General features: G+C 41.9%; 1 protein-coding gene across 1 annotated transcript; it reads right to left on the bottom strand.

The window, feature by feature from the left end:
* Positions 1-280: 280 nt before the first annotated feature.
* rgma (repulsive guidance molecule BMP co-receptor a) lies at positions 281-12,601 on the bottom strand. The gene is made up of 4 exons (XM_084933363.1): positions 11,987-12,601; positions 8,218-8,333; positions 6,284-6,801; positions 281-3,287 (listed from the first exon to the last, which is right to left on the bottom strand). Exons 1-4 carry the CDS (start codon positions 11,998-12,000, stop codon positions 2,595-2,597), a joined length of 1,341 nt encoding a protein of 446 aa, XP_084789489.1. The 5' UTR covers positions 12,001-12,601; the 3' UTR covers positions 281-2,594.
* Positions 12,602-16,450: the final 3,849 nt, after the last annotated feature.

Raw genomic sequence — 16,450 nt, 5'->3', positions numbered from 1 at the left:
ATTGTCGATACACCTGAGACTTCACTTTTACATTTAACTGTTTACATTTTAACTATATAAAGCTCAGAAATCCCATTTTTAATATCAATTTTTAACTCCAAAGTCAAAACTTAAAACTTCTTTAAAAAAACCAAAAAAAACCCAAAACATTCTAACATTTGTTCACATATCTACAGCAGGGGGCAGTCAAGCACTGCAAAGTGTAGGCAGAAAACCCACACGGGGTGGTTTTCAAAAAATGCTTTCAAACTCACACCACACAGGACAAAAGGAGAGCTGATAAACGAGACATCTTCCTTTTATTTAATAAATAATTTACATTACAAACAGCTGGCATGTGGGATCACATTTACAACACAGTTTGATCTTTCTGGCATTTCCCCCCATTCAGCTTTTTTTGTATTTTTTTTAAACCCTTACAAGTCAAACAAAAGAGCTAAATGTCAAAGAAAACATAAAGTGCTTTAAACTCAAAAACATGAACGCCCCAAAAAAAAAACCAAAAAAAAAAACCACTTTGCAACAATCTCTTCTGTGGGTAAGGTGGGCAGTCTTGTTTGATACTAAACAATTAACGTTTATCACTGCTACACAGACCGATGTGTACACTGTACTTAGTAAAGACTAATCTGTTCTGTGGCGTTCATGTTTTTGCAAAAAGACAAAAGAAAAATCCCTTTTCAAATTAAAGAAAAACAAAAGTTCACATTCACTGAAACATCTTGTGTACAAAAAACTGGAGTGATAAATTCAAAACACAACAGGTAATATACAAATTTAAACTCAACAATACACAAAAACCATGTACAGTCTCACATTACACATGTAGAACCATTTACTGTGAAACACACAAACACAAATTACATCTATCAACACAAGATTCAACATTACAATCATCAGTTTGTTGTATGTGTTTTTTTTTTTCCTTTTTTGTTGCCGTCAAACTGCACTGATACATATTCCAAATAGCAGTAGTAAGGCCTGCCAAATACTTCAGTGTAAAAAAGGATAAATGACCATTAAAATGCCCCAGCGGTAACGGGACCTACGGGGGAGGACTTGCACACTAACAGATACTGCAGCTGAGAGCCAAAGTTCAGCTGGAAACCTCGAAGCTTTATTGTGAAACAAGAAAAAGCAAAAAGTGAGACTGCAGTAACAGAAACCAATGCTGCCTTTACAGTACGCGTTACTGTAATTCACCCACAAACACGAGTTATATACACAGTTAGGAGTCGCAAACTGTTTTTAAAGGACTGAAAGATGAAAATTCAGCTGTTTGGAAAAATGTTGGCACAAGGGCTTGTTCTTTGGCAATGACTTAAGCCATGAAATCACGTCTACAGACATATGCTTATCGTTTACTCACTAAGCCACAGTCAGCTCAGCATGCTGGTAGTCTATAAAAATGCTAAACTGACTAGAGGTGATGTCTTTACAGCGAGTACTAACGGCATCTACACCACCGACACTTGAAACGGAGATTTAAATTCACAAAATGTTCTCGAGGAGGTGTCGGGCTTTGATTGGCTGCTCGACCTTCTGTAAACGCTTTAAGTGCCCTTAAACAAGTTTGCACTTCTAAACCTTCTTCTTCGCTACATTCACATAACCGACCTAAAAGTACAAACGCTGTCTGATCCACACGTCAGCGTGTCATATGATGGCTCAAAAGGAGGGGAAAAGGTTGCATGACAGTGAAAAATGACGTGCAGATGACTATTTTTGAGTTCCCTTTTTGGAATTTGCTACTTGGCTGATAAAGAGTCCACTAGATGAACTCGAGTGCTTCATCTTTTTCTATTTCTAAAATTTTAGGTGCAACACAAAGACATGGGAATGGAGTTCTCCCGCTGGAGGTTTGTTGTCTGGAAACTGCTGCACGCACAAACACAAAATTAACCACAGATGCTGAAGTCGGCACACATATTGTACTAACGCACACACACACACACACAACCTAACAATATGACCCATTAATCTCCACAGCAGACAACTGGAGACGCTGCTCTGACATCCTTTTGGCTGAGTGTTTCTTCCAAAAGGCTCCGGCTTTTCCAAAGCTGGAAACTAATCAAACATAGAGCTGCTTCTGGCCTAAGGTTAACAAAAGCCCCTGTCAGGTCCTCTCGTTTTGCCACATGAGCCATAGAGCTTCACTGGCTTGGCACCAATGAAGGGGGTGGGGGGTCAGAGGAGGGAGGAACAGCAAACTCCTCTTTCTGCAAAAGATCATCTTGTCCAGCTTCCCATAGGTATGCAGGCCCCATTGAGAATGTGGGATTTAATCCCAGGTGGATATCCTGAGCTCAGCATTAGCTGGGCTCTCTCACCGCTGCCCTCTTCAAAGACCAATCCAATGAAGCAGCTAAATACGTGTGATGATAGGTGGGAGAACGCTGAGCTCGTCCTGTCATTAAGCTGACGTCAAGACACGACAATAGCATTAAAATGAGACTTGGGTCGGGGATGACCTACTTGCAAGCTACCTGTCAAGTCACAGAACCAGAGCAGAGAGGAGCCGATGTAGGACGCAGCGATGGTACTCTAATGCTCCTTGACAGACACACCATGAGGACACTGTTGTAACGAGACTATAGACAGACTGTCCACAATAACACAGCGAGGAGGTTGACGAGGAAAACTGAAAGTACATTTCTGCCCTTCTGTTCTGCACTATTCATTTCGGCATCCTTTTCAAAGATGTGGTATCTTTTGCTATTTGAATGGAGCATTTTAACATCCTCAAAAGCGTAGTAGGCTGCCATGGTGAAGTTTATGTCTCCAGACGAGAGGAGGTCGAACACGCAAGAATGGAAATAGAGATCCTCCACTGGAAGCCGCTCTTTGCACTTGGTCTTTGCAGACTGGTAGGTAAAGCCGTTGGCACCGGTGCTGCTCCTGGTCCTGCTGACGCTTTGGGCCTCCGCCGCTCGAGCTCTGAAGTTCCTAAAGTCGATGCGCTGGTTGGCAGGACAACCGTGAAGACACAGGTACAAGTCCTGGTTGTCACCTTCCTCCACTGAGTTCACAACTTCTTCCGGCATCCGCACGGCAAAGGTTAGGTAGCGGCCTACCTGCCGGACTACGATGGTTGTTCCGATGTATCTCGCCTGAATCTCCACATGCTGCCCGGCAACCTTCTCCACCACGCGCAGGGTGTTCGCTCCGTAGCGGTCGCCTCCGTTCTTCGAGCCGTCTGCAAACGCAGCCGGCAGCTCGTCTGTCTCTGCGTGGTACATCTTCTGGTCCACACATTCCTGGAAGTTCTTAAAGATGATTGTCAGCTGCAGAATGGAGAAAGAAATCGCATCAATATTCAACATTAATTTTACGGTCAACTTTTACGATTCTCAGGAAGTTATCAGTGACCATTTCCCTACCTACTCACGTACTAAATCCGAGTAAACTGCAGTAAATGTAAACATCGGAATGAAAACGGGAAGTGCTTATACTTTTGCATTAAGAACAAGTTTGTGCAATATGTGCCATCTACCACAACGCCCCACTTAAGAGTCACATTTCAGGGCTGGCTCAACATGAGGGAGGCCAAGGCAAACGCCTTCAAAAAACACAAGTCTCGGCCATGTAAAAATCAGGCCTCAGTTTGCAGACACAAAGACGATCCATTCATAGTACTGAAAAACCTGCCTGTGAACCCCCAGAACTATGCTCCAGGGAGTGGCGTTGGGCCAGGACACAGCGATATACTCTGCAGCTAATTAAGTGAGACTGGCCAGGACTCTGTAAGCTTGGTTTCATCAGGACACCAATGAGCCTTTGTGTGAACATGGACGGCCTAGGAACTGGGATGTCTGCTCATTTGAGACAGGGGACACAGGGTGGGGGTCCACAGTATACTCTTTAAGCTTGACAATTCATCTGCTGCACCAGCTCTCTCTCTCCCGCTTTCAATTTCCTTTATCCAAGCCACAATAACTTCTGCTTTTTCCCAGTTTCCTTCTTAAATGTTTAATAAAAGCAAACAAAAGAAAAAGGCCTGCCTTATCTACTGGTATGAAGATGGAAATAACCAGACAGTTTTATTTGCTGTAGCGAGAGCTATGTACCAACACGGAGCTCTGCTAATGCAGATCTTTTACCAGAAGGGCCTTGTTTGCACAGGTGGCATTGGCTGCTGCTTTGTTTTCCCTTTGTCCAGAATCATGATCTTTAAAAAGCAGTCTCATTTGCTTCCAAGAATAGCAGTACAAAAATGCAATTACTTTAAAAGCTAACCCCCCCCACAAATCCTTAATAGAGTATGATTAGAAACCTTGATTACAGAAAATTATAGTTTCTAAAAATGTGATTAGGGACAAAGTCCTGTTATACCTCAGTCTGAGTACTTCAGCTATGATCCTCAGCAAACGACTCGGGTCCTCAACCAAATGGTGCTGGAGCATTGCCAAGTCTAGGCCAACTCCTATGTTATGGCCTCCAGTTTGACCATTTTAGGGGCTGCCATCCAAACTAATTCACTATTCAACAAAACATCAATAATGACTTGTGCACTGCTGATAAATCTGAAAGAAAATATCTCATAATGTGGACAAAATAATCTGCAGTTCTGTGCTCACTGTGTGCTACAATAAGAAGCCCAAACATCAGACTGAGCTCAACAGAGAATGAAGCTTCACATGCAACAAAGCACAGCTGTTTTAATACTAACATATGATTCATAAAGCTTATCAAGATCTATGAGATGAAGAAGCCCAGCCCAACAAATCTCAAAGATCTTGATAAGCTTTATCAAAGATCTTGATTTTAAGTATCAAAAGATTTTGATAAAGCTCATGGAGCCCTTTGAGATTTGCTGGATCAGGCTTCCTCATATCCTAATTTAGAACTCATCCAAATAAGCAGGATCCACAGTGTGACAGGAACACAGGCCCACAGCACCTTTCAGACCACATGGAATTTGCTATTACACCTGTATATGGCAATCTTATGTGCAATAATGTGTCGGGGGAAAAAAAAAATAAAGACAAATAAATAAATAACCCATCTCTTCAAAAAGGACCTGCAGGTCTTCCTGTAATGCTGATCTAATGCACGTGTATGTGCAGTAAGAACATCTACACACCTGCGGTCTCTGCAGCTGCCCATGTATATGTCAACAAAAGGAAATCATCCCAGCTCTTCACACAGACACATATGTGCAGCTGGTTAATTTGTAGTAACATTTATGAAACCCTACCAGCAATATTGCAAGGATCAACAAATTATTATCTTAAAAACGCCTTTTCAAGTCACCTACAGAGAATGCTACAAAACCCAGTTTTGCTTGACAGTCCAAATCCTTACATAAAATATATTTATACAGAACCAGGCAACACTTCCCATTTTAAAAGCTGTACCCAGCACATTTTTGCTACTTAACTGAGTCAATGATAATAGAAATCGTTGATTCCCCCCCCCCCCCCCACGGAGGTAACACAACAAAGACAAGAGTCCTTTTCTTAACTGTGCATCAACCAAAAATTGTTCACCAAATTTTGAACAACTTCTTAGGAATGTGTAAATGGCCCTTTAATTGTTAACAGTGGCCCTAGCTGACTGACTGTTGGCTCATCCCAGCGATGCAACACACATAGCATCCTTTGAACTTCTTCAAAACACACTTTCAGCAGCACAGCATTTAGTCTGCACAGGGTCTTTTATTTTGAAAAGTGACTGGATGACTGTATACCATTCCTGTGTCAGACATCTTGCCCTCCTTTTCTGCTCTGTGTAGCTTTTAGTGTATTTTTAGTAACACAGAGAACAGAATCCCTTCTAGAATACTTAGTACAGCACATTTTGGGTGGAATAATAAACATTAGCTTGATTAAGGATGATCAGTTCGGGCATTAAGCCTCGATAACAATCCACTGCAGTTAGCTGTAGTGCATCCAGTGCAGTCTCTGTGGGGTACTCTGCACTGTCACAAAAAACTGGCACATGGACCCTCTTAGATAATGGAATTTACATCACTCAGATGCAAGCAGACTGACTAGATTCAGAAAGAAAAAACTAGCGCCACTGATGAATAATGCAATCATTGTTTGTCAGTGGTGCTAGTTTCAGTCATTATGCAAATGTGCTGTTTATAAGGTTGGGGAAACCTGCAGTCAGCTGAGACTGAAGAAGTCACTTGGATGAGTGACGAAATGTTACTGCCACATCCAATTCAACTTTTCGGGATTTTCTTACCTGGATGAGCATGCATCAAGAGATATATTCAAAGCCTAAGCCAATCAGCTAGTGCTGCAGTCATACACTTAACAACAGAGGGTCTCACCTTGCTTGTGGCGGTGGCGAAAGAGCCTGGTACTACGGGAGTGTTGGTCACCTGGACGGACAAGTATTTGTTATGGATGAGCGGCCAGGCTCCTTCCACCTTACATGTCTGGAAGTCGTCGCCAAAGGTTCGGAGGTGTGGGTCTCCAAAAAAGCCACAGTGGGTATAGTTAGGTGGCGCCGTGTTGCGTGGAAGACTGCGCTCATAGTGGCACACTTCCGGGCCATCGGAGCGTTCTTGGCTGTCAGTCATAACCGGCGGGGGTGCTGGAGGAAGCGGGGTCCGGGTACGTGGATGGGAAGTCGGTCCTTCCTTGGAGCAGTTGTGCTGGCTCATTAGGTCCTCTATGCCATGCTGTGCAGAGTGATATGTCAAGTCACCCCTGCAGGTACGTGCGGTCCGACGTACACAGCTGTTGTACGCCCGCAGAGCCGTGCAAAACTCCTCCTCCGGTCCAGAGTTTGAGGTGGAGGCCCAAAATTCAGAGTTGCACTTGAGGATCTTGCACTGCAGGCTCACTGTCAGGGAGGAACAACATCCAGTTGGAGTAAAAGTAATAAAGTCATCTAGAAACATGATACTTTAAAGCACACTCTCTATCCAAAAGGCTACTGTTGTTGTTCCTCCTTAAGTTAACCATTTTCTTTGTGCGTACTATACTGTAAATGATAAAAACAATCATCTATAGAATTAATAACAATTACAATAACATTAGATGTAATTTTCATCCAATATATACATTTTATATGTAGCCACAAACAAAAGCTAAGCCTGGAAAGAAGGTAGCTCCGCTTCACTTCCCTTTCACATCCAGTGGTTTCCATTTCTCTTTCTTCATATGCACAGGTAAAAACTCGATTAGGGATACTAATCTACACGATAACCGATTAATAACACTACTCCTCTGGGGTCTCCAGCTTTGTTGCAATATCCGGCGAACTTTTGCACCAATGCTACTCTAACATTTCCCAGGATGAATCATTGCAACACCATGTTTGAATACCATCACCTTCGATTAATAAAGCATTTATTTATTTGAACTGGCTGTGAGAGGTCTCCGGGGGGTGGACTACCAGCACTTTGAAGTCAAACTTTAAACAACTCAAAGCGTCCACACCACCCATCCACTTATCAAGATGGCAATAAACTAGTCTTGATCTCAGCTATCAGCGTATTATCACTTTGTTGTGTAACGGCATGTGATCAAAGAAGAAAACCGATAAGGCTTTGCGCTAAGTGAGCTGAAAAAGTGACTGACTGCAGTCACACAAATATATAGTTAATAAGATACATTATTGTGCTTCTACGGTGCAGTTCTCGGTTTGAAAAAACACTTTGAAGGAGCCAAAACCCCGAGACACGTCCCATCCCCCAACAAAACACTTTTGGAGAGCCGCATGCAGCTCCGAGAAGACCTTTCAGTGGTTTTTGTCTCAAAACTAATACCTGGCAAAATGTTTTTTAAATGTCAAGATTTCTAACATTAAATAAATATGAAAAATTTATATTTTCAAATTAAAAAACAATTATAAACGTACAAAGTAAACGCTTAGCTGCAATTCTCTATATTTTAGTCACTTTTTGTATAGAGTTTGGTGGATTTTTAACTAAACGATAAGAACTATTATAAGCTTTCATACTAGTTTTCGGATTCCCGCTAAAACGTCACATTTTTTTTGAAAAATAAAAACCAGTGGTTCAATAATAACAATGATACAAAATACAATATTTCGGCAAATAAAAAGTAAATAAATCAGGCAACTTTGGACGCCAAGGTGGAGAAAAACCAATGCTAATAACTTCTGGAGTTTGCTAGCACTGTGATTAACAAAGTTACGTGAAATCATATAAACCGTGTGTTATGGCGTAAAACACGCCTGTTGTGTCTAAAAGGAAAAAGGAAGAAAAAGAAAAAGGACAAAAAAAATTCTTACCAGAGGGGAAGAGTGAGAAAAGCACGGCGAGGACTCTGCACACTTCAAGCGCCGAGGGTCTCCCTCTTTCCCCCATAACCATCCATCCAGCTCGGGCGCGCACTGTACTCCTCTCCCTGGTCGCATTAAGGACAAAAAACAGTGGAGGACAGTTAGCTCAACTCGCCAAGCCTTCGCTAAGAAAACACTAGAAAGTCCATGAAAACGGTCTGAAGCTGGGGGTCCCGTCTTCTCATCACCGCCTGGTAAGAGGCTGTTTTGTTCCTCTCGTCGGTAGAAGTTAGGCAGCTAGCTCAAACAGCTCCAAGCAGGCAGGCAGGCAGCCGAGCTATCCTTCCTTTTAGGGAGTGCCGAGGAGGCGAAGCCTCTGCGGGCCATCGGACAAGCTGAACCAATCACGCCTGCCCGTTTCGCCCTTAAACCCCCACCTTTCTGCGAGACTCAAATTACACCTCAGTGTGCAGACTTGTTAGACGACGACCGACTTTTCATGACCCACAAAGTGGTAGTCCACACCGCCATATAAAAGAAAGATCTGATTTGTTATAAGATCACAACAACAACCGCACCGTTTAAAGGCTTGAAATGAAAACAGTGTCATGCCTCCACAGAGCGTGTGTGGGCAGATTAACAAGAGGAAAACCACCAACAATACGAACAATCATCAGTTTTTTTCTTCATATCACTTCTCGAAAAACTATACATCATTTGCATCACCTTAAAATGGTTGCTACAAGCCATGTTAACCCTTCCACCCAACACAGCCCACTGTGGGCAATGTGCAAAGGTATTATTGAACAAGATGGTCTCATTACCACAAATACCCAGGATTGAGTGAAAAGTTGGGTCAAAATGATAAAGCATACATGTAATTGTGGGTTCATCTCACTGATTTGCTTCCTAATTTCTCCATTGTGGTTTTTAATCTAGGCAAAAATCCCCATCACAGATTCCCAGACCCTGAGCTGATCCAAAGATAATTGGGTTCCTGGTACACATAACAAGGAAAACCATTAAACTGATCGTGCTTAACATAGTGGAACGAGTGAATGTTTGGAGATTATCTTAGCTTGAGGATCAATATCTGTATACTGACAAAAAGTTGAATCATTTAATAGCGTACTTTACTAAAATGTTACCCAACTCCATGTATTCAGCCATACAATTCAGCCATAAGCCATAATTTTAAAAACAATTACTAGGAGGGTGAAAAACAAATTGCACAGTATTTGTTATTGCAAATGTTATCTTCTTATAACCATGTTTCAAGGCATTAACTTCAAAATAAGCATTTAACCATCCGCTATGTGTAATGTGCCTGTAATTATATGATGTAAACTCATCCTCAGGTTGTTAAATGACTTAAAAAAAAAAGAGAGAGAGTGAAACAGTGTGGAAACACCGCAGTTCTTTGACATCACAGCGGCCATAGTTTACCCAGCACAAGTCGTTTAAAGCACCCGGGCATGAGGTACTCAAACTTACAGTGAGCCCCACCTGATCGTAAGAATTTTGATGCCATTTTACTACTTAATTACTTCACTGAAATGAGAACAAGCAGCCCCTCGTTGCAGTGAGCATTTCCTCCATGTTGGTTCGGTGGATTTAAAAGCATTTCTCCAAATGACAAGAAGTGCAGGTGTTGATCCGCTCCTCTTTTTGATTAGCTTTGAATTGTGCTGATGACACATTAGTGGAGTATTTCATTTACACCAAAATATGTACCGCCTTGCTCAGGTTGTGGCTGGCTGTACAGTATTTTTCCACAGAGCGCTGATTGTCTTTGTGGTTGCTGTCCCTCTTGCGGGTGATGGATATGTTCATGTACAAAGAGGTCCGAGCCTACACATGTTTTCAACAAGGGTGGCCCCCGTGCACACTTGCTTCCAAACCTAATATACCGAGCATTCACATCTGAAAGGAAGGAATGAGCGCAGCTGAAAGGTATAAGCTGCTCGGTGAAATGTTTTGATGAATTGTGGAATATTTTTGGATTGTAGCGTGGCTGCAGCAGAGGAATGAAGCTGTTCAGCAGCACTCTGAAGGGTTTGATGCAGCTTGTCTTAATCAGATGTCGGTCAGCTGCTGGGCAGAAGAAGCCCAGTGATCAATCTGCAAAATGCACCAGATCTGAAAAACAGATGCTGCACATACATCACCTGTTGCAGACTAACCTACAACATCCATATCAACCATCTACTCTCATTATGTGAAGATGTTTTTGCACTATTTGAACAACAAAACAAATACAGGAAATTATTGTTGTTGTCAGTGCTTTAGCCAACTAGTCATTTTTATGATCCGTTTATGGAGAACAAGCATGAATGATAGTTATCTGTAGTTATCCAGCTTCATTAAAGGATTCAGTTATTACTATTAAAAGTGAATGAGAAACCAGTTATGTCACAGAGGGTTCGTAAATATCAATAAAAAGTCACAGCTCTATTTCTTTGTCCAAAACAACCTCATGTATTCCTTATTCTGAATCACTAATTGTTTCAGCTACAATACCAGATTAATAAATTACAGTATTAGTATCAGATAATTTGATTGCTTCCAGTTTGATTAGTTAAATTATTTATCAAAGAGGCTTTTAAATCTCTCATTGAAATTGAACCTCTTTGGGGTCTGGTGTATTTCCTGGGTGGGGAAATAGGAAGAAACTTCTGACATTTTATTGATTAATGATAAATCACTAATAAAATAATCAATCAAAATGAGGTTAGGACATGTCTTTTCTAATCACCACCTCTCCGAGTCAACACACTGATCACTGAATTGCTTAGCTTAGTCATGTTTTTATCTACAGCTCAATTTTTTTGCTTTTTAACCACCACCATGTTCCGTCATATAAATGAGGACATATTTATCCGGGAGACCCTGTCGTCCACATGCTGTAACAGGTAGCGGTGACACAATATAACAATAAAACATCTCCATAAATCCAGCATAATGGCTTTATGATGTGCTGCTTAAATCTCTGATATCACCTGTCAAACCAGGTTGCTGGGGGAATTACAGCAGACAGTTTTTTTTAAATCCTCCCTGTGTAATCTAAATAACAAGCTGCTCCATCTCTTTTGTGTGCAGCGTTAAACTGGTTGCACAGGCCAACATATCTCTGTCCATTTATCTTTATCTCCACAGCCACAGGGACTGATCCTCTTTTCCAACAGATGGCGCTTGTTATGAGCTCTGATATGAAACCTCAAATCATGACACAAACGCACATGGCGTTACGAGGACAACCAAACCTGTCATTAAATTTGAGCTTTGTGGACAGCTCGGTTATTGGTCTAATTACAGGTAGCTGTCACGCAGTTGGGATTTAAAAGGTGAAAAATCTGCATCCGACAGGCGCATTTGTCCTGTAGCACCGCTAAGATCATCATTTACTGCATGTTGGATTAAAGTGGCCTCAAGGGTATTTTTAGTTGGGAGTAACTGCTAAATCCAGACAAAATAACATATAAAATTGTGATTAATAGTTTTACTCCCAGTTGTCCAATAATTTAGAAGTAATGAGGCGTGTAAATGCATTTTTTTTTTTTTTTGGTGGGGGGTCTGGTGCATTTCAAAATTCAGTTTTCTCCTAGTTTTTTCTTGTGTGACACTGGGAAAAGGATTAGGTTATTAAATCTGCAGAAATCCAAACACTCCGGACAGGATGATAGGAAGACAAGACACATTACAGGGCTGAGCAGCACAAAACTGATCACATTCCTGCCTAATATGAGAAATAAGGAGTAAAATTTAGTCTCGAACCAACCTTGGCGACTGCATGGGATCTCCGCGACTCTGGAGTCCTGGAGGACAGCAGCGAACAGGAGCGAGAGGGAAGCAGACTCCTTAAAAAAATCTCCCCCTGAAAACTACACAGCCAGTGTGTCACAGTAATCCGAAATCAAACGCACCCAGCGGCTTTCTGCGCGTAAAATCCGCCACTCTGCACATCATGTCCGCCGAACAGCTTCTCCAAGTCCGCGTTGCAAGAAAATCAAAGTGTTTCCCCCCTCTCTCTTCTCTCTTTTAAATTTAAACAACCACTTCTGGCACCCGGTGGCGGACTCGGAGCTCTTCAGCCATCGCTTAACTCATTTGACTATCAGCCGATCGGAACGGGGACGTAATGATAGATTAAGTCCGGTAATTGGCCTCATCCGCGTGCCGAATTCAAATTGTTAGTTATGGGTCGACGTCGTATAGGAGAAAAAACGAAAGAAAGAAAAAAAGTCCTGAAGGTAAAACTGCTGCTGCGTACGGCTCGATCCGCTGTGTGGATGTTGTGAAATGGCTAGTTAGAAAGTGTGAGAGAGACAATGATCGGCTCTGCATGACGCCGCATGGGAGCCCCAAATATCAGACCCCCCTCCCCTCTCTTTCTCTTTTTTTAAACTAGTCTTCATCTCTGATCCTTTGCAGGGAAAAGAGGTCTGCACTGAAAACCAGGCGGAAACGCACTTTTGAACACTTTTTATCTTATAAAAAACCGAACCCATGCGTAGTGATAACTCTGCTTTCACTTAAACCAAATGGCTTTTTTTTAAAAAACCAGGCAGTGAGGATATCTGCATTGCTTTCACCTCTGTTTTTACATACTCTTATTTCTGCAGTATTTGGATCTAGTTTAATTAGTCTCATTGATTGGCAGCAAACAGCCCTTGCCAGATAACCTTTATCAGTCCCTTATCTTCGCAAATCACCAATTTGAAAAAGACAAATCCATAATAATCAGGATTTAATGGAGGATTAAGTGGACAAACACTTTGCAACTGGGAGGAGGGGTTGGGGTATGCTCAAAGGGCTGCAAGGAACCTGCACCTGTGTTTTAGGATCAGGCTGCATGCAGGAAAATACCACCACAACCCCCCACCCGCTCCTCTCTCCTCAAGCGTTTCAAACCTCCAGCATAACTGTTTCTCTCTGCTCCAGTTTCCCTCGGACTTGCAGCGTCTGAGTGAAGCAGCAGAGTGGCCGGGAGAAAGCCAGCAGAAATGCAGATCTGACACAAGCCTTTCCTAATGAGCTTCTGATTGCACCTTCTATTGACACTGATGCTGCTTGCACTGAGCCGCTGGCCAGAACTGTCACATTACATCATCCCTCGGTGCATCCAGCAAGAAACTGACCCCTGTAAATCCTCTCATTTTACTGTCACAGCCCAGACCTGCCCACTCCAGATGGCCACTGAGAGGCAGCACATTTTACATTGATGTAGCAGAAGAACATGAAAGAGTGACACCCCGGTGTGAAAAGAATGGCTTTAGAGGTGCCGGATGCCGGCCTCATCTTAAACGCAGCTGGTGTACACGTTGCCTTGCTGAGGTATTACGGCCAGTTAACACAACGGCTTTACATGTCACTGGATTATTATAATGCTTCAATTTTGTGTGTGTGTGTGCACGCCTCTGTGTGCATGTGTGTGACAATCAGCTACGTTACTATTATAGGAACAAAAGCATTGGGTGATACCTATATGCTCGGGGCGCTGTGTGATTTCCTTTAATCGTCTGTGATTTAGTCTGTTATAAAATGTGTTAAGCAGAAACTACATGGTAGAAACCAAGGAGAGACGAAAATGCCCGTGAGACTAATGTAAAAAAAAAAAAAAAAGATTACAAGCTCCTTGGTCTTGGCAGAAACATTTATTCTTCACACTTTGTAATGAAGAGATTACATACTTGTATACTAGAAGAAGACTGACTGATTCATTTTTGCTCAATCTTTCCTGGAGACCGCAGTTTTAAGAAAAAGGTTTCTGCAGCACGATTAATCATAAACCACACAGACGATGTGGACAAATGCAGATGAGTAATTCTTGCTTCACTATCAGGTGATTTCCTCAGATCATCACATGCTATACTTCCTCATCGCCGGATCAAAAGTTCAACTGTGAGATTCTTGGGACAGAACAGTTGCACGGTCTGTGATTTTGGGTCATAAATTCCTCAGAGAAAAAATGGTTTCTGTACATCTTTAGGTGATGTTTCAGTCTTTCGACACAAACTACATTCATCCACACCCGGCTGGTTGCGCGTTGGGCGTGGATGAACTGTGTAAGAAACCCCATCTATTGCAGTATTTCTGAGTCAGACAGGGATTAGTAAACATCATATGCTCGAAGTGACCTTCCGGACGCCTTCTGCACTCCTGCAGCATAACAATTAGGCCATCATAGCGTTGCTGGGCTTTTCTTTTCCGAGGTGTCAGACTTAGAATCAAGACTGGGCATCACTTTCTCGTGTCGATTTAATCAACAAATCGACACGAGAAAGTAATTTCTTATCCACAAACGCAAAGAATTAGCTTGCTGCTATTCTTTGTCTTGTGATGCTAAACTGAATAGCTTTGATTCTAATGGATTCTAATGGCATCACAACAAACTTTGTGCTCTGCATTTTTGCCATTTGCTGACAATATTAATTCAAATAGTTAATCTATTCTTTGGGCTTTGCTAGACTACTCTGCAATAATAATAACAGCAGCAGCTGAGTATTAAAAAAAGAACGACGAAACCTGAAAAACATTAAAAATACATTTCGGACTTTGATGAAGCATCTCTGTATATATTTGTGCAATTTTTGTGCTGGACTGATCAGGGAAATATTTCTGCTTTGTTTACCTGTAACAACATTTCTAATGGATATTATTGTCTGTACAATATATTAGAGACACCTTTGTTCCACAGACTCAGTTGTAGGTATAATATCTATATAAGGAAGCTATAGTAAATTGAATATGCCACTATGGGCTGACCTCATGGGAACGTGGAGTATTTTTAGTGTTTAAATTCAACTTGTATTGCAGCCAGAGGTTTCAGCAGAAGGGTGTTAACCTGTGAGAGTCCCTTTAGCATTCATTGATAAAACTGGCTAAGATCTATGTTTCATGTGCACGATTGGCATTTAAAAAGAGGGGGTGGTGCGCACAGCAGGACTGTCTTTGGTAATAAGGTGTGGGCATAATTCAGAAAACTCTATTTATATACAAAAAAAAAAAAAAAACTCTATTAAGGGCTGATATGGGAGGCGCAGATAATTTGTGGAATTACTGCCACAGTCTGAAACAATGCGGATGCAGGAGGCTTGCAAATTGGCCTGTTCATTCACACAGACGGAGGGACTTGAATGTGCAAACCCTCGTTGCAGATTCTCTCTCTCGTACTGAGCAGAGATGGACTGCAATCCAACAAGAATTATGCACACTGTTTAATTCCAGACATGGACCGAACTAGACAGAGTGTGTACAGGCCGCTAGACAAATAATTAGCTCTGCTGCTCAACAGAGCCGATCAGGCCAAATTTCAGGGAGAAACATTTGTGAATGGATAACTGTTTTTGACTGTGGATGATGAATCACTGTTCAGCACCTGACAGGGTTTAAAAAACAAACAAACAAACAATAAAAAAAACCCCAAACACTCATACATACACACTGGTGAGCAGCTATGACTCCATTTGCATGCACGATGCCATAAATGTATGCAAGGAAAGCTTATCTCAATAAAACAGCTGCCTTTTTAATTTCCTGCTTTAAAAATTCTGCACAAAAAATGAACGACAAGCTATATATTCGGTTTATGAATATAAAATTAGATAGGGCTTAACGGCGCTCTGTGGAAATGATGAAAATGTGTGCATTATTCTTATATTTGTCTCCACAGCCATTAGAAAAACTGATGCTTTTTTCTGTTTGTTTTTGGTATTTTACACAGACCGGCGGTGCAAAGTTTTTACCCTTGGAATAAAAATGATAAATTGCTGTCCTAGCTATAATTCACAAGTCATTTTACATCATGGGCCACATACAGCCCACTTTAATCTTATGTGGCCCCGACCAGCGACACTGAAGTCATCCAGTGGGCCGGATTGGAGTCTTTGCTGGGCAGGTTCTGGTCCCCGGGGCTTATGTTTGATGTTCCTGGTTTATACACTTGATATTTTTCTCCCATAAACTCCAGTTGTTCATCCTTGACCTGTGTAAATGCTGAATGACGATAAGACTGAGAGAGGAATGCAGACTTTATCATAACAACCTGACCCACACCGTTAATCCTAAGTAAAAGCTGCAAACACTGTCTGGGGATTCGGTTTTTAGAAAACAAGCAGTTCCTCGCTGCTCTTTTATGTCTTGGCTTCTTCTGCCTGGTTGTTGAACTTTGCTACATGTCCTGCGGCGTTGTCATGTATGCACAGCTGCGGGGGTTTCGTGCCGCTCTCGCTTTTGTCCCATC

The sequence above is a fragment of the Perissodus microlepis genome, chromosome 7, assembly GCF_051167445.1.
Source record: "Perissodus microlepis isolate ML-2025 ecotype Zambia chromosome 7, ASM5116744v1, whole genome shotgun sequence".
Classification (NCBI taxonomy): Eukaryota; Metazoa; Chordata; class Actinopteri; order Cichliformes; family Cichlidae; genus Perissodus; species Perissodus microlepis.
This window is presented reverse-complemented; position numbering and strand designations above follow the sequence as displayed.

Excerpts from the sequence above, each read along its gene's own strand:
- rgma (XM_084933363.1), bottom strand. Across the intron at positions 6,802-8,217 it reads TTTCTCACTCTTCCCCTCTG|TGAGCCTGCAGTGCAAGATC; the intron begins GTAAGAATTTTT and ends CCTCCCTGACAG. Across the intron at positions 3,288-6,283 it reads TCGCCACCGCCACAAGCAAG|CTGACAATCATCTTTAAGAA; the intron begins GTGAGACCCTCT and ends TCCATTCTGCAG.